At 56.3% G+C, this 21,431-nt stretch overlaps 1 protein-coding gene across 1 annotated transcript in view; it reads right to left on the bottom strand.

The window, feature by feature from the left end:
- Positions 1–2,910: 2,910 nt before the first annotated feature.
- Positions 2,911–21,431, bottom strand: part of VSTM2L (V-set and transmembrane domain containing 2 like) — a 44,157-nt gene continuing 25,636 nt past the window's right edge. Inside the window, exons 2-4 of the mRNA XM_073308914.2 lie at positions 16,113–16,282; positions 12,800–12,850; positions 2,911–4,725 (exon numbers count right to left, since the gene is read on the bottom strand). Coding sequence (XP_073165015.2) covers positions 4,387–4,725; positions 12,800–12,850; positions 16,113–16,282 — 560 coding nt within the window. The 3' untranslated portion in view covers positions 2,911–4,386. The remainder of the gene's footprint in view (positions 4,726–12,799; positions 12,851–16,112; positions 16,283–21,431) is intronic.

Here is a 21,431-nt window from a genome sequence, read left to right as displayed (position 1 = left end):
CCCACCCCCCCAGCATTGCAGTCGGTTCCAGGTTGGCCTGTGCGAAGCCCTGGCAGTTCCCTCAGGTCGGGAGCTGCAGGGGCTGGGTGTGCTAGTCCCAGGAGCCCCCCAGCGCCGGTCAGTGCACAGGCCTACGGACGGTGCCCCAAGCGAGCGATACGGCAGGCAGCTCCTGCACCCGCTTGTCCCGCGGAGACTCGAAACCAGGCAAGGAGGAAAATCCTTCCTGCTCCGCTCCTTCGCCAAAGCCCAGCAGCAGGTGCAGGGAGTTTCCCGCCAGCCCAGTTTCAGACACAGCCTTGATTTAAGGTTGGCTGGCAGCCGGCCTGGGGCATCTCTCTGCTCTGGGACCTCTGCGATGCATGTGGCAGGCATGCCAGGGTTACCAGTTGCTGGTAGAGCTGCCCAGCCATTGGCCAACAGGAGTTTGGTCCTATGTTCTAGGGGTTGTACTGTGCTCTCCTGCCTCAGCGACCTGGGGGGCAGCGGGTCTGGGAGCTGGCATGCTCTTTCCTGCTCCTGCAGGTTCAATTAAACCCAGGGAAATGAATCTCTCCTAACACAACCAGTTGTTGGTTTTACTAACTCACCTCCAGGTTCTCAGGCTATTACTCCAGACACCACCATTTATTTATTCTCATTTGTTCTGCGGGGATTCGCAGCCCTGGGTTGCTCTTGAGGCTGCTCTGATTGGCTTTCTTTTCCAGCCTTGGTCGATTAGTTTCACTATTGGTGGGGGGATGTGCTCCCCCCCCTCCCCACCACGGGATAGACGCCTGCCTCTGACCAGAGGTATCAGAGCAACACAAACACACCAGGGGCTGCTCAGGGAGAGACAGACTAGCGACTCTAATTGCTAGTGGGAGAGCTGGATTTCCTGCAAAAACTACCAGTCCTGGGAGCTAGTTAATATTTCTTTCCTGACAAAGAATCCTGTGTATTTGTAGGGTTCTGCACAGTTTCTTCCTGTGTTATTGTGGACCATGCCAAACTTGATTGGGTGGTGGGAGGGAGGGAGGAGGAGGAGGGAAGGCATAGCTTTTATTACTGTCCTTGACTGCGGGCCAGGTGCTCTTCCTCTCTGTCTGGCTTTAACTGACTGACACTGGCCCTGGGGGATTTTTTAATGTATTATATACTTTGCTAAGCCATAGCCCTAGCGCGCTGGAGAGGTGCAGTTATGTGACCCTGTTAGCAGGGCCATCAGGACACGGGGAGCCCTGCAGTTTGCCTTTCAGGTGGTTGTGAGGTTGCCCGCAGCCTTTGACATTCGCCAACACCTGCTGCTGCAATGGCTTCTTCTCAGGCGGCTGCTTCAGCCCCAGCAGGGCTCAGAGCTGCTCTTCGGTCATTACAAAAAGCTCCGAGTCTGGAGGATGCCTGGAAATCCACGGATCCAGACAGCTCCTACAGGAGCCTGCCCTGGTGCCGAAGGCAGAGGCGGCCCCTCCAGGCAATTAAGTTTAATGCAGCTAGATTTCTGTAGCCACCTGGCGCAGTCCAGGGCCAACCCCTCAACTGACCTCCCCACCCTCCCTGGCCACGAGGCCTTGAAGAGTTGCTCCACTTTGAGGTAAGGACATTTGTTGTGCGCCTGGAGGGAGCTCCCAAAGCCCAGGGTCTGGCTGCAGGACGCAGCATGGCGAGGCTGAGGGGTCCCATCAGCAGGGACCCAACGGAAACCTCTCCAGACGCAGCAGAAAATTAAGTGGCAAGAAAATTAATCCGAGCCTCTTACTTTGTGCTGTGAGCAGCGGCGCAGGGCTCTGTGCGGCGGCTGGTCCCAGCAGCCGGACAGGTTTTAAGGGTAACGGCTGGGTCTCTCCACAACGGCTCCAAATTCTGCCCTCTGCGGTGGTTCCCGTTACGCAGCACCGCTCAGCACTACTCCCCGGCTAGCAACAGCAGTGCCCTTCGCAGAGCCTTAAGCCAGGGCCTCTCTGCACTGGGGAGTGAAGAGCCCACGGGGCACAGCTGGAAGTGCAGCAGAGAACCCTGGGGTCCTGGCCTCCCCTCCCTCCCTTCTGCTCTAAGGCAAGTGCTGCCTGCAGGCATATGGTGGCGGCAGGCCAGAGCCCCGGTGCGAGGACGCAGAGCTCCACGGCTGGGTCGCGCTGGGCTCAGGGGCTCAAAGACCCCGGGCAATGACCCCGCGTCAGGCTGGTGGGGCAGGTCACCCTGGCTAGGCGCTGAAGTGGGGGGGGGGGGGAGCACGTTTTGGCAGAGCGGGATCTGGAGGAGTTTGTTGTTACCAATAGGGCCAAGCCCTGAAATGGGGGCAGGGCAGGAGTTCAGACATGAGGCGCTAGCTGAGGGTCCGTGGCCCCAGCCGCTTTCACAGCGCGCGTGTGGTGGGGGACCTCCCGGCGCCGCCCGCTCAGTCCAAGCTCCGCATGGCGCCCCCGGCAGGCGGGGCGCCAGGCAGTACGGGGGCAGGGCTGGGGTCTGCACAGCTCAGGAGGCATTTCCCGGCAGGCCTAGGCTGAGCGGAAACCCCTCCCGAGGGCTCTGGTGACATCAGAACAACCCCCAGACTCACCCTGCTTCCAGCTGCAGTCCCTGCCCACAGCTTACAGCCAAACGCCCCAAGCCAGCCCGGAGAGAGCAGCTCTTCTCTCCCCAAGCGCCCTGCACCAGATCAGGGCCTCCTGGTGAGGCTCTGAGCCTAAGGACTGGCAGCTGCCGCTGATCGCCCGGCTGGGGCTGGGCTTAAAGTGCAGCTTTGCAGCTTAGCAGGGCCGGTAGCTGGGACCCGGGTGCGTCACCGCGGCAGGGCACCTCTGGAGGGCACTGTCCCAGGGCGGGCAGAAGGGTGCTGTGTCCAATGGCAGCCTGCTCAATTATAGCGCCCAGCGTGCACGAAAAGGCCCCCTGCAAAACGCTGCTATGAACAGAGAGGCGGAGGCCGTGTTCATTTAAAGAGCTTTATTCGCTTCAGCGGGTCACAGCTTGGATCATGTGGTGCATGGGGAGGTTAGAGCGAGGGAGCAGCTGAGTTCCCCTTTCCCCTCCTCCTGTGTGACTACAGGTCAGGGGGCTGCGGGGCTCCCGCCCCCGCCAGGGCTGCTCTCGCGGGCGGGCGGCAGCTCGCCTTCCCCGCGGGTGATCGGAGCACATAGAAATAGGAACGCCTGCCACGGGAATGGGGGCTGGGCTCGGCCTGTCGAATTGAACAACCAAGGGCAGGAATTCTCGGAACTGGGCTGTGGCTGCACCCACCCCCCTCCCTGGACAGAGGGACGGGTTCGACAGAGAGGGAGGGGCAGCCTGAGCCCTACAGTGGGCTGGGCACAATCAACTGTCCTCACGAGCCAGAGCCAGGCCCGAGCTCCTCCCCACTTCTCCATGAAATGCAACGGGGAAAGGGGGGGCAGTGGGTGCAAAACCTCCCTAGAGCTCTTCCTCCCCAGGCTTGGGCTAACTCCAGGTGGCAGAGCCCTGCGCTTCCCCCCACTTAGCCACAAACCAGCCGACTTAGGGCCCGTCTTTTATCCAAATGAAATCAAGGCAGGTTAGCGTTTTCTGCCCCTTCCCGCCAGCTGATGTGATGGCTTCTTAAAACCAGCTGGGCTTTCCATTCAGAGTGCCCCTCTCTTCCTCCCACAGAGACTGGCCTTCTCGGCCGGGGGGCAGGTTGTGGCAGCCTGGAAGAGGTAACTTTATTTACAGTCTATAGGAATGAGTGACATAACCTGTATCCGCACAACTGGATCCAAACAGTGTAACTACACTGGATCTCTCGAGGGAGGGAGGACGGGACTCGTGGGGCAAAGCAAAAGGGAGTGATTGCAAGATTCCCACACACAGAGAGAGCCAGATGGGTTCACTAAAGTGATAAAAAGCTAGCAATGTGAGACGGGTGTGAGCACAATTTGCATACACTAAACCTGGCACATAGCTGGAAGCCCTGTCTGCACACGGCACACCAGGGGGAAACAGTGTGACCTGTGGCTGTAGAGTCCATGGAAATGAACCCCAGCCCCTCCCCGGGCATAGACAGCAGGGAGAGCCCCCCTTATAAGCTGATGGCACAGGGAAGCCAGACTTGTCTTCCCCGCTCTGGCCACCCCCTTCTTGGGAATAGAGCGGTCTCATTTCTGCATTCGACACCTGGAAATGGCCCTGCATCGGCTCGAGGGTACTTAAAGAAATTAAAAAATCCACAGCTACATGGCAGGGTGGGGAGAGCGGGGTACATGCGAGAGTCACAGCGTGTGTGCACACGTCAGTCTCTGATTCGGAGCATTAGATTTCCATCGACCCGGCACCGCTCCGGTGGCCCAGCTGCTGCTGGTCCTCGTGCACTCCTCCTCTGCCCAGTCTGGGGGGGGAGGGATGGGGGGGGGGGGGAATCCAGCAGCCCGTTCCATGCCACGCCGGCTCAGTCTACAGCAGGCAGGAGGTGTCTGCCGCCCGCTTCCTCAGCTCTTTGCCCATTTTGTGGGGGTGGTGCTGGGGGTGGGAGGGGGTGCCGCTCAGTCTGGCGTGGTCAGAGAGCTGGCTGCCCAGCAGCTGGGTGTCTTGCACATGCCCGGCGGAGGAGCCGTGGCGGTGCGCCTCAGAGCTCTCCTCCGGCTCCACCCGCAGGTAGGCCTTGACCTTGTGGTGCCGGGCTTTGCTGTCGCTGAAGTCGATCACCCGGCACTCGTACGTCCCCTCGTCAGTGGGCTTCACCCTGGAGAGCCGCAGCTTGTGGGAGATGTTACTGCCGACCACCTTCACCACCTGGTGGGGAGCGGGAGAGAGAGCACAGGGCTGAGTGCAGAAGGGGTCCAGGAACGAGCTTCCCTAACCCCCACTACGTGCCTGCTTTCGCACCAGCCCCTAGCGCGGCAGCCCGTCCCTAGCCCTCCCACTCTCCGGTCACACCTTTCTCTGCAATGCCCCCAAGCAGTGGTGGATTAACCATTGGACCAACGGGGGACCCTGGAAAAATGAGCACCCCACGTCCCAACCCGCTCTGCCTGCCTGGCGTTCCGGTCAGGAAGTGGGGTCGGGGAGCAGGGGTTTGCCCCGCTCTGTCCGCCTGCCTGCTGGGGCACAGGACTCCTGCGCCTCGACCCTGCTCCCTGGCAGGAGCACTGGATGGGCAGGAGAAGCCTCTGCACCTCAACCCCATTTCCCTGGCAGGAGCATGGGAAGCAGGGGACTCTAGGCGGAAGGGGTGTGGAGGGGCCCCCACTTGCTCTGGCCCAGGGCCCCACAAATCCCTAATCTGCCTCTGCCCCCAAGAAGGGCGCCAACAGCTCAGGGCTCGGTGGGGCCCTAGGCTTCAGAGTCACCGCTGCTCCGCTCTTGCTCTGGGCAGAGCAAATCGTTTGCTGCAGCCCTTGAAAAGCCTTCCCCAGGTCCAGAGTCCTCGGCCCACACAAGCTCCGTCTGCCCCCTGGCTGCACAGCGCCCTGGAGGGCCACCGTAGCTAGAGGGAGAAGAAGAAATACGGGGGGCACGGGATCTGGGTCTCTGCTACAGCCCGTCATGAGACAGTGGAGAGAGTGACCTTCAGCGCCCGGCTGCCAAGCATGGAGATGAAGCAGCCCACACTTGTGGTACATGCCATTCGGCCAGTCCTAGGAGAAACAATCCTATTCAGCCACTGGCCGGGACATAACGCCATCTCCTCTAATGCACCCCCCTCACCTCCAGCCTTCCCAAGGCAGCAGGGCATGGCCGCTGCGCACGATGGGATCCTTCAGCCCACAGCTGCTCAGTCCCGAGATGATGAAATCCCCAGCACTCTCCACCGAGCTGTGTTTGAAGATCGATGCAGAACCACGCAGGCTAATTAGCTTTTCTACCAAATTGATTTGCTCTTAGTATTTATCACCCAATGAAATTTAAGACTTACGCACTAGTCCAAGCTGCTGCTGCTGTTGGGTGAGGTCAATAAATCAGATTTATAACCCGCCCTGAGGCCCCTGGCTCTGTTCCCTCTAATCACACTGGATGGGAAAGGCCATTTTTCTCCTTACCACTACACTGGTGAGCTGAGGAGTCGGCGGGGTTTAGCGACTGGCCTGGAGGCTGCAGCCTGGGAGTCATGAACCCCTTGCTGAAGAACCAACAGGGCAGAACCAAACCCAGCCGCAGGCTCAGAGAGCGGGAGAGACCTGTCAGTGGCCTAATGAATGGACTCATTATAGGGCTGCATGTGCTCTGCAGCTGCAGCCGTGGAGCCAGAGAGTACTGAACTGATGCCCTAAGATGGGAGTGAGGGGGTCGGGCTGGACGCACAGTTTGGGGAGCTGGCCTTACGCAGCTCGACAGCAGCCACGGATAGGGCTCTCCTGAGACCTGCAGGCGGCTGCAGATTGCAGGGTAGCAACATGTAGCTGCTCTGCCACATCCCCTTAGCAGCGTCTGCTAATGGGAATCTTAGAGAGCTGCCAATGGTCACTCCAGCTGAAAACCCAGCAGAGAATTGGCATGCAATCTCACCCTGCCCTCTGCTGGCGTGGAAGGCCCTGTGGGGCAGCAAGGAACCAGAACAGCAATGGCAAGCTGTCGCTAAGTTTTTTCACCCTACATTTTCAAAATGCAACATGAGAGTTAGCTGGGCAGGAAGCTGCCAGGGAGTCAAATACTGTTGATGAATTTTTAGAATGGGCTGGATAATTTTGTGACCAAAACTCACAGCTGTAGCTGCACAGACTAGGGGGAAAGGGTCAGCAACTCTCATGCTCCTGATGGCAGCAAGGTCAGGAAGGAATTTAAATAGCTGTTTGCATTTATATCGCACTTTTCATCCGCAGATTTGAGAGCATATTGCAAAGCTGAGCAAAAGATCATTATTCTCATTTTACAGATAGAGAAATTGAGGCCCAGTGACTGGAGACCAAGGTCACGCAAGGAGGCATGAGTCCCAGTCTGCTGCCCTGTTCCACCGGACAATGCCATTTCTCCAAGTACAGCATTGTGTCCAGCCCCGGCTGTCTCCCCTTGAGACAGATACTGCTGAGATGGGGAAGGCTAGAGGTCTGGCTAGAATTTACACACAACACCAAGTATTGCAGACCCAAGGATTATTCAGCCTTGAAGGGAGGTGAGCTAGCTGGTCCTTGCTGAAGCTTGGGAGATTCTGAAGGGTGTTATGGGAAAGGATCAGTTCCTCCTTTTAACTTTGTATTACAAGAACAAGGAGTCACTTAAAGAAATTAATGGCTGGCAAATTTAGCACTAATAAAAGGAAACCTCCTTTGCAAATCTTGCAGTCAGTCTGTGGAATTTGCTGCTCTAGTGGGTCTTAGAGTCCCATTTTGGGGCTGGATTATAAAAGGGCTGGATAATTTTATGATCACTAATAATATCTGCAGTGATGCAGGCTGAGATAAAAGTAATGAAATGTCATGCTTCAGGGTGTGAAGTGACCGCCAAAGGGGTCAGGAAGGAGTATTCTCCCCTGGTGCAGCACTGGACTCTGGGCTAGATGCTGGAGGGTTTCTTTTGTACCCTCTCTCTGATGCACTGGATATTGGCCATGCTGCAGCTGGACACCAATCGCCTTGGTAGCCCAGCAGTCTCTCCTGGCATGGCCAACGCTGCCCTCCTAGGGAAATGCAGTCGCTGTAAGGGCGTAACTGCCCTTCGGTGACAGCCCGAATGCACCAAGCCAGCAGTTCGCTAACGAACTCAGAGACATGGGCACTTGCTGTTGCCTCCCAAGCAGCTGGAATAGCACCTTGAAATGCCACCCAGGGCTGAAAGTTTGGAACCTCCCCCCCGTACAGACTCCTTTGAAAGCGGCCTAGTGCAAGGCTGAAGTCCCCCTTAGTCCCCCGGGCGCATAGGTCTGGAGCTGGCCTCTGCGCGGGGCTGAGTTTCATCCTGGCTGAAAAGACGTGAATGGGGATTGAAGCAGTCAGCTTCCGAAGGTGGTTCCTGGTTCCTGGGCTGTAATGCAATCGGAATCTCTGAGACTGAGAACCTTATTTATGATCTGACTGCGTCTGAGCGGGCCACAACCGGCTCAGGGAGCTTTCAGTGCAATGTTTTCCGCACGTCGTTCGCAGAGCCCTGCTTTGCTTTCTGGGGCCGTTAGTTTTTCCTCTGCTTGCCCTTTGGACGTTGCGCACAATTTATCACGGTCACTTGCAGGGACGGCTCATCTCCCTGCATTTCTTTCCCAGTCTTGAAATGTTTAATAAGCACGGGCATTTAAAACAACAATCAATCAATAAATGTTTTCAAAAGCGAATCTCTCCCCGTGGCCTGAGCTGGAGGAGTGTCACACCCAGCCTGCCTGGGAATCAATCGTAGTTACGCAGGGAAAGGTGCTGCTCACACTCGGGCATGCAAGTAACTGCCTCATTATGCTGGGAAATGCAATTGCGCAGTTAAACAGAAGACCCCGGCCCCAGGATCATTCCGCAGCTTCTGCCCTCGTGGCCTCCATCTGATTCCCTTTGCGCTCCCCCCACTCCTCTTGCTAGCTGGGAGTGACGCTGTGGGGGGCGGGGGTCCCAGCTGGCTGGGGCTGAGGGAGGGCCGGTGAGCTTCTTTAATGTTACGCCTTCAGTCTTCACCACGCAGAGCAGAGCAGCTGGATGCCTGGCGGCCTGGGCATGAGGCCAGTGAGCAGCTGCGGATTGTCCCAAATGCCCATGGGTCTCCGCTAAATCGTGAAGGCACCACGGTCCCTCAAAGGGAAGCCAGGGTGCTCAGCACCTCCAAGAGGCATTTGCCGCATGGCCCCAGGTGAGCACTTACCGGGTCCATACACATTGGACAGGCAGGGGCCAGACTGATGGGCCCTGAGGCAAACCCCATGCCAGACAACCCTGGCACCCCCAAACGGAGCAGGCTCACCCAGGCCGTCTTGGGCCGAGTAGTTAGGAAGTCAGAGCTGGTGCTGGATTTAGGTGGAAACCAGCCAAACCTTGGCAGTTTCCAGAGAGCTCTGGAATCACTCGAAACCAGCCCAGAAAAGGGAAGTCGCAAAAGGAGCGGGCCTGGTGTTTCGCAGAGCTTGCTTGCCTGGCAATGCTGCTGATTTTAAGCTCACCCCTGTGACGCAGCGTATCCCACTGAACCTGCTCGGTCACACGCACGCCCGGCTTTCCAAAGGCACCCGAGCAGGCGCACCTCTGGGGAGCCCTGGACCTGAGCCGCTCGTTTCCAAAGGTCCCGCCAGCGAGCGTTACCGGGACAGGCTGGGACCCGCTGGAGGAGGGGAGCGGGGAGCTGGACCCAGTGCCATTTTGTGTAACCCTCCCACCACTGCCCTTGCCCGGGCAGGTAGCTGATCCAAACCGACTGGGCTGGCATCCCCAGGCCTCTCACCAGGCTAGCGCTGCCGGGGTGTCAGGGAAGGAAAGCACTGGGGGCTGAGATGGGGATATTTTCGCCTTGTCCATCAAGGACTTCTTCCAGCGTGTGTTCAACCCAGTCTGACTCAGCCACACCAGCTGCAGCCATTCCCCACTGTGTGCCTTGTTGATACTGCACCTGTAACCACCAAATCGGCGAATGGACTGAAACTACAAAATCCTGCATTTCTGCAGTGTCTGCACGTCACACAGTTCCCAGCCCCGGCTGTGACAGCACCCCAGGGCGCACGCGAGGCTGGTGCGTCCTGCGACGCTCCCGCATTACTCCAGCGTAGCCGGTCGGTGTGCTGTTAAGGCACACCGTAATATGGGGTCAGGAAGGAATTTCCACGAAGGTCACGTTCCAGGATTAGCTGGGTTTAGCTCACTGAATTGCCACAACAGGGACCTCAGACATGCTGCCCCTCACCCCCACCTATTCTCTGCCTGTGCACAGAACAGTCTAAGCCCCCGGGGGCTGTAAGACCGTGGTGGGTTAGTGGGTGGGTGCTGGTGGCCTGTGAGACACAGGAGGTCAGACTTGACTTGGTGGTCCCCCTACTAGCCTTAAAGTCTACGTCTCCGAGTCCAGCGATGGTGGTTTACACATCGCCCACAGCAGCCTGCTGACACTCTGTCCGGGAGTCACCTCCCCACCGCTGAATGCAGCAGCTGCGACAGCCCCCGGGGTTTGCAGGGGAGAGCGAAGCCCGGGCACAATTACACAAGGCGTTTCAGGGGGAACAGGGAGAGCCTCTCCCTGGAATCTGGCCCTGGCAGGTGGATTAACGTCCCTGAGTCTTATGAAAAGGTTTTGTGTGCTCGGATGACCTCGCGTAGCTGGGATCGCCGTTTAATCTCTCTTCAACGGCGCGGTGACACCCTATTTCCCAGAGACGCTGAGGCGGAAGGGGAAGCATCACTGTCTGCAACAGTAACACGACGTGGGTGTTCCTGGAGCTCTCCCGTATGAACAGAGAGCAACCTCCAGAGGGTTCACGAGACCATAGCCCTAGGTTGCTACACAGAGTCCAAGCAGTGCCCACACCTGAGCCAAATTCAGACTTGTGCAACCCCACTGAAGTAGCAGAGTCCCTGGATGCCGGCTCTGAATCGGGCCCTGAGAACTTTTTAAACAGCAGGACTCTCACCAAGGTGAGCTGTTCCAATCTCAGCACCGAGGCAGTAGCCCAACGGCTGCTATAGAGAAATTTCAGCTAGATCAGGGTTCTAAACATGTCCACATGTTTGAAATAAATTCCCGGCGGGACAACGTGTGAAGGGTGATGAATGTGGGCTTAACATTTTGGAGACGACCCGTCTGACTAGGTCCAGGGGGATATGCTCTGTGTGCTGGACTCCATGGGGGGAAGTCATTATTGTCAATAAGATTTACCCATGTTAATCCCCACACATTGAAATGAGAGTACATGCCCCTAAGTCATGAGACTTGAAGTTCGATCAGCCTGGAGGTTTCCAGTAGCCTGAGAATGTATCTGTATTTTCAGGGCCCAATCCTGTGAGGTACTGAGCACCGTCAACTCCTGCCAAAGAAGACAGGAGTTTGGGGAGTGCCCCAGCTCGCGGGGTGAGCTCGGCGGTTTAACGCGGCACAGAACACAGGAGTGATGTGCTGGGCTTGCTCGGACCTTCCTCGTGCTAGCTCAGGGCTCTGAAAATCCCAGGCAGTCAGAGCAATGGCAATTAGAACCAGGGCTTTTAAAATATGATGTTATTTTTGTCAACCCCGGCCTAGGCAAAACCCGCCTCCACCCTGAGCTGCAAGATAATTGAGAAGCAAGACTCTATGACGCACCTGTCTTATCAGAGCCAGAGCAGCGAGAGCACTCGCGGGAGCCAGACCGACAGGGAGGGAACGAAGACGCCAGTGACAGCAGGCGGCCAGGACCATTTATTTTATTTAACTAATTGGTGTCTCCTCGTTCTGTTCACGTGAGCCGAAATGTCTCTGGCCTCCGAATCCGCTAAGTCAATTTTCTCCTTAGTGTAAATGTGTTCCCTAGATGCCTCAGGAACTCAAAGAAGATCTATCCTGGGCTGTCTGACACCCTCCGTTCGGGGAGTATGACAACTGGCTGGTGATGAGTTTCGGGGCTTTCCCAGAGCTCAGGCCAGCTCGGATTGAAGCAGCTGTGCTCTGGGGCGGTGACGGGAAGGGTGGGGCCTGCAGCGAAGGTGCAAGCCTGGGACTTGGGCGATCAGTTTCCAGCTGTGACCCAAACACCCTGTGTGTGAGGAGCCAGTCGCTCCCTCTTGGGGCCAGGTTCTCCTCAACATCGGCAGGCAGCGTACAGGGGCCATAGTAGGACTGAGAATTCGGGTCTTTGGGCCTCAGCTCCCCGCCTGTAACCCAGGGCTGGAAACCTTACGTGGGGCCGTCTGGTCTGGTCAGACCGTGAGCTCTCGGGGGCAGGGACTGTCTCTCGCTACATGTTTGTGCCACCCCCAGCATGCTGGGGCCCCGCTCGCAGCCAACACATCCAGGTGCCCAGGCAATGCTCATAAACAAGTGCGAAGGTTCAAGGCTGCAGCCCTCCTCATGCCAGCAACCCACACTCATGCAAGGAGCCCCACCAGAGCCACAGGCCTGAGCGCTCCTGCAAGGATCCAAAGTCCCTTGCCGCCCATGAACTCCACTGGGGAAGGAGGGCTCTCAGCACCTCACAGCATCGGACCCTTCACATCAGCTTGTGCAGCGACTGAGCTCCCAAGTTGGGTGGACACCACACCTGGCTGTGTGGGGCTAGCTGGAGCTGTGGGATGATCCAGCAGGCATGTGCCTAGCAGCCCAAACGGTCCCAATGCTCCAGTTCGGAAGCGCTGCTGCAGTGTATCCCTCAGTCAGATTTTCCCTCTGGATTCTCCAGCCTGAGAGCGCCCCGTCTAGCAGCCTCAATGGAAGCAGAAGGGAAGCCAGAGTCTTTGGCCCAAACCATTTCTCACTGCCCTCCCTGGCAAAGGCCTATGACGTGATTTATCACGAGGTCACTGGGCAGAGAAAGGGCACCGCTCCACCGGGCCCAACAGCAGGCGCTTAAGACGACCCCAAAGAATTTTAAAACACTGCAGAAAACATAACTGCTTCAAGGGCTAAATGAGTCATTTTGTTCTAATGGCCCCAATTCAGGAAAGCGAATAAGCACGTACTGCACTGTACATCAGTGAGACTTGAGTGCACACTTAAATGCTCTCCAGAATTCAGGCTTAGATTCCAAAGCAAAACCCCCGGGAGAGACTCACTCCGCACAGTGCCCTGGGTTGCAAGCCTTCACTGTGGAGTGGCCACCAGGTCCTGACCACAACATGCACTGGTTCTCCCACCGGCAGCTTTTCAAATCAAATTGAAAAAAATCTTTGGTCTTTAAAAAACAGAACCGTGCAATTTTTGCCCAAGCTTCCAGTGTCTCGGGGACCAAAGTTACAGCTGCACCCTCAATTAAAGCCCCTCGCCAGAAATCATTATCCAAACTCACGCTTATTTTTGTCGCCTCCTTCCCAGCTTCTTCCCGCTGAGATGCTTTTAGCTGTGGGGAAGGGAGGAATGGGGGTGGGGAGAGAACAGAGAGAAGACAACCCATTAGTTCAGCTGGAAGGGGAGAAAAACCCATCAGACTAATTCACACCTCAGCCCGTAATGGCAGGCCAGAGAAGAGGGGCTGGCAGGGAGAGCTGGCGTTTAGGTGGTGGAGGTAGCGTGGAGGAGGGGAAGCAAGCGTGCTACGGAGTGAAAGTTCCAGCAGTGAAAGGAAAAGAGGAAAAATTTATCCTGCTTCAGCCTTTCAGCGCTGAACGCTGCACCTGGAAAAGGCACCAGTCCTGCCTGCTAGCACCGGCTGCTCCCGGCCAGAGAGACCTGGCAGACTGCAGATTAGAAAGGAGTTTGCAATGCAAGGTGATGACACCAGGCTGTAACAGGCAGAGAGGCACCAGGCCAGAGACTGGGGAGATGCTCCATGCTGAGAGCACTCCGAGGATGCTGCTGTCAGCTCTGGGCCCCTCCACACCAGGCAGATGATGACAAATAGGAAGGCAAAAGCTGAATGAAGGGCCTGGGGTGAATGATTTATGAGGAGAGATTAGCAACATGCCGCTGGGCTAAATGGTGGCTAAGGAAGGCAGGGATCACTGGGATGGATGGCCAGGAGTAATAGGACCAGTCTGAAGAGGAAGAGGAAAATGCAGGCTGGATGTCTGGAAACCCAGACTTCAGAGCAGGGAATAATCCGCCCAGGGGAAGGGGGTCACTGGGCCCAGTGATTTAAGGGTGGTCTGGGAAGAGCCCTGGAGAACACACCGGGCAGGACCCTGCCCCAGCCCCAGGAGCCTTGCCACACAGAGCATCTAGGAGTGAACAGATGTTCTTTGCACGGGGACGAGGCCGCTGCTGAGCCCGGGCACCATCTGGGCAGCACAGAGGGGCCTGGAATAAAGGAAATGGAGAGAGGGACGGGAGGGGAAGAAGCCAGCCATTCGCTGAGCTGGTTGTTCTCTGCCCTCTCTCTCCTCACCCCTTCCAGGTGACATTCACCCTGCTGCAGAGAGCCGCACCCCACCACAAGCCTCCCACGAGGGGGAGCTGTTCCAGGAGCTGAGCACAATTTTCCAAGGTGGGTACCTAAGTGACCACTCAGCTGCCCTGGGCTCTAGTCTGAGTATCCAGCTACAGAACTGTATTCAGCCTGCAGGTGCCAAGCATCATCGGTGAGCGTTGGGGTTGCCCAGCACTATGCAGGAGACGCCCTGCAGCTTACAGGCTCTGCTTTTACCTTCTGCTCCTAAATTCAAATATCGCAGCCACAGTTTGCATGTAACTTCTTTAGGACGTTGCTCTTGTAATTGGCTGGCCGTGATACCCACAGCTGTGCCGGGCAATCTGGGAAGGCCTGGGTGCTAGGGCCGACTGTGCAAAGTGGGAGTCTCTGACAGCCTGGGCCCATAGAGATAAGCCCGGACTGATCGGTAAAGGCTCCTGGCTGGAATTGGGTTTTATATTTGGTGTTTGCATTAGATTTCAGTGTCGGGACGACCCTCCTGCTTCCCCATTCCCCTCCCCTCTGGGCTCTGCACTGCTTCACAGCTCAGCACTTCCCCCGAGGAGCAGCAATGAACACTTCAATCTCTTTGGTCACTCGACTACAGACCTAAAGGTCGCAATATTACAACAAAAAGACTTCAAAAACACACTCCAACGAGAGACTGCTGAATTGGAATTAATTTGCAAACTGGATACAATTAACTTGGGCTTGAATAAAGACTGGGAGTGGATGGGTCATTACACAAAGTAAAACTATTTCCCCATGTTTATCCCTCTCCCCTCCCCCCTCCCCCCCGTTCCTCAGACGTTCTTGTCAACTGCTGGAAATGGCCCACCTTGATCATCACTACAAAAGGTCCATCCCCCTGCCGCTCTCCTGCTGGCAATAGCTCACCGTACCTGATCACTCTGGTTACAGTGTGGAGGGTAACACCCATTGTTTCATGTTCTCTGTGTATATAAGTCTCCCCACTGTATTTTCCACTGAATGCATGCGATGAAGTGAGCTGTAGCTCACGACAGCTTATGCTCAAATAAATGTGTTAGTCTCTAAGGTGCCACAAGTCCTGTTCTTTCTACTCAGCTGTGCAGCAGCATCCTCAAGCGCAATGGGTCCTCTCCGTCTGCTCCCCTAGTGTTTGGGACCCAGGTGTCCGAGCTCTGCGGCATGGCATACAGCTTCCTCCCTGGAAGCCTCCATGCCCTGCTGCAAACTCCTGAGAGTCACAATCTCCCACCCCCGCCCATTCTATAGCAATGCTGTCGAGTGATAGCATTTCTCTGACACTTCTCTCAATTTATGGTAATACCGGTAGCAGCGTACTGCCAAAGACACAAGAATACAGCCTCATTAAAATACCTAAAGCTGCCTTTCCATTATTTGGCCCTTATCTCTGTGTGAACAGAAAGAGAAATAAAGAGACAGCTGTTTGCCAGGACTGATATACAGCACAAAGGGGGAGCAGGCGGTAGGGGGATGGACAGTGCATGAGGCAGGGGAGAACACAGGCGCACAGAGACAAAGCCATTTGCGATATTATCAAACCCCAGCAGGATCGGCCAGCTGGTGTGAGAGGTAACTGGGGAAAGAGACACACCAGGGGGAGGCCACACACCCTCCGGCTGCTCCAGCCCAGCCAAGGTGCAGGGCGTTGGCCTGCAGGACCCTGGGAAGTGACCTTCCCTGCTTGCATCATCCTGGTGTGATCCCTGATGGCGGGGCAGGGACTCGCGGCCCATCTCGGGAGGGAAGGGGAAACAGACTCCACCGCGAGACTCGGGTTCTGGGGAAGGAGACGGGAGAGCGGGGAAAGAGGAGCTGAATAAAGAAGGAAAGGGCCCAATCCTACAAGGTGCTGAGCTCCTACAACTCCCCGTGGCTCTGGCTCCTCCTCCAAGGAGCTCAGCACCACGGAGGGGGAAGTTCCCTTAGCTCCAGGGGCGGGGGGCTCACTGGGATAAAGTCTCTGGATTCAGCCTGCTGGAGACACGAACACCCTGGGCAAACGGTAATAAAATGGCTCATCCCAGAGATGCCAGCCGACCAGGAACACTGCCTGGCTGCCGGCAGCAGCGGCAGGAGCAAAGGGAGGGGCAGGAGCCCGGTGGCAGGGGAGTGCCCGTGAGCAGGACCCCACCACCAGCCCCTGGCCTTGCGGGAGGGCAGGTCTGGTTTGCCAAAGGCAAATGCCAACAGATCTCAGGGACTGATTCCGAGGCAGAGCAGCCAAGCGCCGGGGTGGGGGGGTTACCTGGTTTGAAGCCCACGTCTGTTTGTCTGTCCAGTCCCGGTGATTGCGAACGTACCACCACTGGATCTCGAGCGAGTAGGAGGGGGAGCCGCTGCCTCGGAAGGAGCAGGCCATCTCCACGTCCTCCCCAGCGTGGGCCGTCATGTCGTGCGGGGTCTCTGTGAACAGGGCTGCAGGGGAGAGAGAAGGGAGAGCCAGCCCCCCGTTAGGGACTGCAGGGCATGCATCCTCAGCTGGCCAGACCCCTTCCCACAGCCCCCTGCCTCTGCTGGCTACGGCACAGCCTGCGCCCAGGCCCGTCAGCAGGAGGTATTCACTGGAAAGATCCCATCCCCCGGGGCTGAGGAACGGAGACTGGCCGCCACCTTCAGACCCACTGAGGCTTTTCTGCACCAGTGGGCGTCAGCCCAAGCCGAAGCCATCTGCCTTGGGCAGCCTCCGTGTTCATTTAACTCTGGGCTACAAGGCTTAGCCCTAGCCCAGGGACCGAAAGATACCAGCTTCTGTGTGGAGAGTCTGCCCCAGCGTATCCCATCTTGGGAACGATCCTTTCCGTACAAACAGGGCCATTCAAGTCAAAGATGTCTGCTGGGCCTGGTTCACCTCTCACATTCGCCAGTTCTACATTTTCACCTTCACTGGCTCCCCTGCGCTTTCCCCAGACTTCTGCCCGTGCGATCAGCACCAGACCCATGGGCTTTTTAAAAGAAGAAATATCCGGCCTGAGAAAGACCCAGCAGCATGCACAGGAGAGCGAAGGGGGCCTTTCGGATCCTGCTCTCCCAAACCGACTGTTCCCGGGTGCTTCCCGTTCCAGGACATGCAAGATGTCTATGTTACAGGATCTCTGCCCAGTAAATCCAACACAATCCCAGCGCTGCCTAAATCAAAGTATAAATGAAAAACAAATCCTCATTTAATGCTGCCCCAAACAGTCTCCCACACGCCATATGGTTTGCTTTTCTCTCGCAAAACAAATATTGTTCAGAGGTGTCATTAGAATTCTTTTCCTCATCTCTGGAGAGTATTGTTCCCCTGTCAAGTGTCTGCAATGGGCAGGTCATTCCGGAAATGCTTTTGTCACAATCAATAACATATCCGACCGACAGCTTCTACCCTGTCAGGAGATTCCACCCCGTCCCCACCCTCTTTGGTTAGACTCCCCGGGGCTGAAAACTCAAAGCCTTCCAGAGTTTGGAAGCCCCCACGCTTCCAGGCTGAACAGGTAACTTCCCTCCCAGGAGTGTTTCATTTGGGTGAAACGTGGGCAGCTACTTTATCAGAACCAGTTCATCCCACCCTGCTCTGTGCTGACTTTCCAGCCACCAAGATCCCCAGAGCTGCCCCTCAAATCCTCCAACTCCTGCCCCAGTGGCTTTTCCTGCCTCTGCAATTCATGCTCGGGAGCTGATTTCTTTAGAACTGCGTGCACCGCTTCCCCGTGGGTTTCTTGCAGAGTTCTGATCCAGGCTGAAAACTGAATTATTATCAGCCCAGACAGAAAAGTTAATACCTTTGCTATCTCTCCGTCCCTCTGGACGCATGGAAATCCCGTAGACTTATCGCTTTCCTTTAATCCATTTTAGCAGGGGAGCTCAGGAAAATACATTGCATAAGGGGCTTAACAGGCATCCCCGTCTCCTTGCTGAATTCCTGGAAGTGCTCCTCCCAGGCCACCCATTCAACTAAGGGACCCCAGACACAAAGAATTACAAAGGCTTCAGTCAGTGCAGGAGGGGATCCCAGGGATTCCATAACATCCAAGCACTGGAAATAAGTGCGAATTACAGGTCTGCGTGAAAGCGCTCTCTTGATTCAAGCTGGCTACATAAAAAGGATGAATGGCCCCTGTCTCCTGGTTCCAGCTACGCCACGACACACAGCCAAGGGCTGCGCTTCTTGCTCCTGCAACATCAGTCCTGGGGCCATTACCATGAAACAATTAAACAACAATGACACTAACGTTCTCAGATTATGGCCTAATCAGGATCTTGCCCTCCAGTTCCAACATCAGCAAAAAGTACAACCGATGGATTTCTCTGTCTGCAGCTTGTGTGTCAGTTTCCTGCTTACGGGGTCCAAGGGCCACCGGCAGCCAGGGTACGGTGCAAACTCCTCCCGCTGCTCTGACGGTGTGCTTTAATTCTCATCCACAGCCCCACCTATATGGCCCTCAATGCCCCAAACCCCAGCCCCCAGCATTCCTGCCCTTCCAGTCCTGGCCATGGCAGAGGGCCTTGCCAATGCTCCTCTCCTCCAACTTGCACAACCTCTGCTGTCCCAGCCCAGGCAGGAGGTCCCCAAGCTGTGTTGCCCTGCACCTCAGTCCTGTGAGCAGAAGCCCTGCTATCCCAGTCTTCAATCTCTCTACAGCAAAGAGCCCGGGTTTGGCGAGGTGGAAACCGTCCACCAGGGGCTTGAACAAGGTTCTCCTCTGTTGTGAGTAAGGCAGAGTCTGAATCTACAGCAGGTCTCCGAAGGGGAGGGCTCGCACGTTAGGCCCTGGCACGGTGTACAGAGGGAAGACTGGTTCATTGCTGGAAGGTAAAGAGCCATCCTTAAGCTGAAGTACTGTTATCCCCAGTTCACAGATGTGGAAGCTGAGGCCCAGAATGGTTATGTGACCAGCCCAAGGGTACACAGCAAGAACGCAGCAGAGCTGGGCTTCAGAGCCAGGTTCCTGATGCCCAGCCCAGCCCAGCATCTCAATTTGCCTCCTTCAGTTCACAAGAGCATCGTTCCATGACACCAGAGGAGCACGGCAGCATCTCTGTAAGGAACAAGGCAGCCACTGGTGGTTCCTCATTTCCCCTTCTATAAAACACAGCGTCGGTGTGTGGCAGCCCGACGGGTCGGCTTTCCTCTGCCCATCGGCTGCACGAGTCCAGCTCTGGCAGTGGCAGCGAGGGCTCACCAGGCCCCACTCCAAGGACAGAGGGCACCAGCTTGCTTTGGAGCCTCAGCATTGCTCGGCGACGCTCAGGAACTGCTCCCTATGGAGCCAGCCAGGACTATGGGGGAGCCTCCTCTCTGGGAGCAGCCTGTCTCCAGGACACACAGCTCACACAGCTTCCACCTTCCTGGGTCTGACCTCGGAGCATGCAGCATCCTCTGCCCCTCCATGCGCTTCCCACAGCGAGTCCGCTCAGGCGGGCTCCTGGGGAAGCCAGAGGGTCCTGCCCCCCAACTCCTCAGTCAGACGGGACTCTCAGCCAGCCAGGAAAACAGAAGGTTTATTAGACGACAGGAACATGGTCTAATACAGAACTTGTAGGTACAGAGAACACGACCCCTCAGCGGGGTCCATTTTGGGGGGCAGTGAGCCAGACAACCCCGTCTGCACTTCACTCCTCGTCCCCAGCCAGCCCCAAACTGACTCCCCCTCCAGCCCCTCCTCCTCTGGGCTTTGTCCCTTTCGCAGGCCAGGAGGTCACCAGATTCCTTTATTCTCCAACCCTTTAGCTCTTACCTTGCAGGGGGAAGGGCCCAGGCCATCCGTTGCCAGGAGACAGAGTGTCGGCCATTTATGTACCCTGGCCCTTTGCTCTGCAACAATTACACCCTCTTATCCCACCACCTAGAGACTTAAATGCATAGGGGAAACTGAGGCACCCCTACAGAATTCAGAGGGAACATTAAGAACAGTCCCACTTTGTCACATGCACAAAGCCTTGGGCCGGACCCTGGCTCACACCCTGAGCCCCAGTGGTACCTGGGAGAAGCTGCGATTTATGCCTCTCTCTGGCGGGGAACTGCAGTTCCCCCAACACTAAACAATGCAATGTAAAAGTAAATGACTATCAAGTGAGTGGGAAGCATTTTCCTTAATGAGTACATCCTACCGGGACTCCTGATTTCAATGCCACGTAAGTTCTTATTAATGCTGAGCAGCTTGTTTTCAGCATCTGCATTATTTGTTCTAAACACTGCACAACACAGCAACGAGAGCCTGTCATAACGCCGGCTGACCCTGTCCCCAGCTGTCCAGAACCCTGCTTTCTAAGGTGGAGTCTGACCACGGCCTCATCCTCACCTAGCACTACCCATGCCCCAGTTCCCCTGTGCACACAGAATTAGTGACCCTGGGGGGGAATGTTGAGGCTGAATTATCCCCAGTGGAATCCGGACAAGAAACCTCAGGGCTGCGCCTTTCGTCACAAAACGCAGCTCCCCAGCTGCTTTTCACCTGTCCACCCAGGACACATATTGCCCGAGCGCCCTGGGGAGTGCGATCTAACCTACGTCCTCCAAGGGAATCTGCTTTAATTATAGAGTTTAAGGGGTGTAGATTGTGCTGGGTAGCCTGAGGGCTCAAGCCCATGTCTAAATTACTCGGGACACAATTAAAATCAGCTCCCACAGACTAGAATTTGGCAGATGAGCAGAGAAAAGGCTTGATTGAATCAAACATCTTCTTTCTTTCCGGTTTTAACTGGGAAGTGTGCGTATTAATTAACCTCAGGGCTCGGCCTTCTCAAAGGGCATCCGAACCAAAACCAGAGCTGCCGGCACTGAACCGTTCCCCTCCTCTGCGGTCAATAGGACGTCCACCCCCATGGAACCAACATCTCACCCGTGGGAAACACGCAGCCCCTCCCTTGGGCTCCCTCTGCCTCCTCTTCAGCTCCACCTGGAACCTGGAGGAGGAGATATCCCAGCTGGAGGTGACACCAGCCTTTAGGAGAGCTTCTAGGGGCCATTGCTCCACCTCTTGGAGGTCTGACGCTGTGTCTCCGGAAGGAAAGTGGCCGTGAAAGCCCCCACGCACAACACCACATGGAACCGAGAACGAAAATTCAGACTCCCTGAGATGCCCCGTCTAGAGACAAGGGCAGGTCCCTAACAACTGCCTTCTCTGAAGCCTCCCCAGCACTGCAGAGGACGCCAAGACGAGACGGGACGGGACCAGGCCCTTCTGCAGTGAGACAGAACGTGGTCCCCAACGCGCTGCTGTCACTCTCTGTTGACTCAACTAGGGTTACAGGGCAGATTTACAGTGGTGTGACCAAGACCCTCATCTGGCCTCTATGTTCGTTCCCTTCCGGGTTCCCTGCAGCAGTACCATGAAGTAGAGATCTAGAACGTCGGCGCCTCCCCTTCCTGAATTCAGGTGTAGCTAGGATCTAGAGCTGCATCAAGACACCACAGCTCAGGGCACTCTCTGCAATGGGGCTTCCATACTCACTGCCTTAGATACTGCAGCTGGGACCACAGACGCAGCTGAGGGCCTCAGTCTGTTACGTATTTATCCGCCGAGCCGCCACGAGGCAGGGCAGAGGTACTCCCTCCGTGCAGGTGGGGAATGAGTCACAGGGAAGC

The sequence above is a fragment of the Lepidochelys kempii genome, chromosome 13 (genome assembly GCF_965140285.1).
Source record: "Lepidochelys kempii isolate rLepKem1 chromosome 13, rLepKem1.hap1, whole genome shotgun sequence".
NCBI classification, from domain to species: Eukaryota; Metazoa; Chordata; order Testudines; family Cheloniidae; genus Lepidochelys; species Lepidochelys kempii.
Note: the sequence above shows the minus strand (reverse complement) of the source record. Positions and strands in the feature narration are given on the sequence as shown.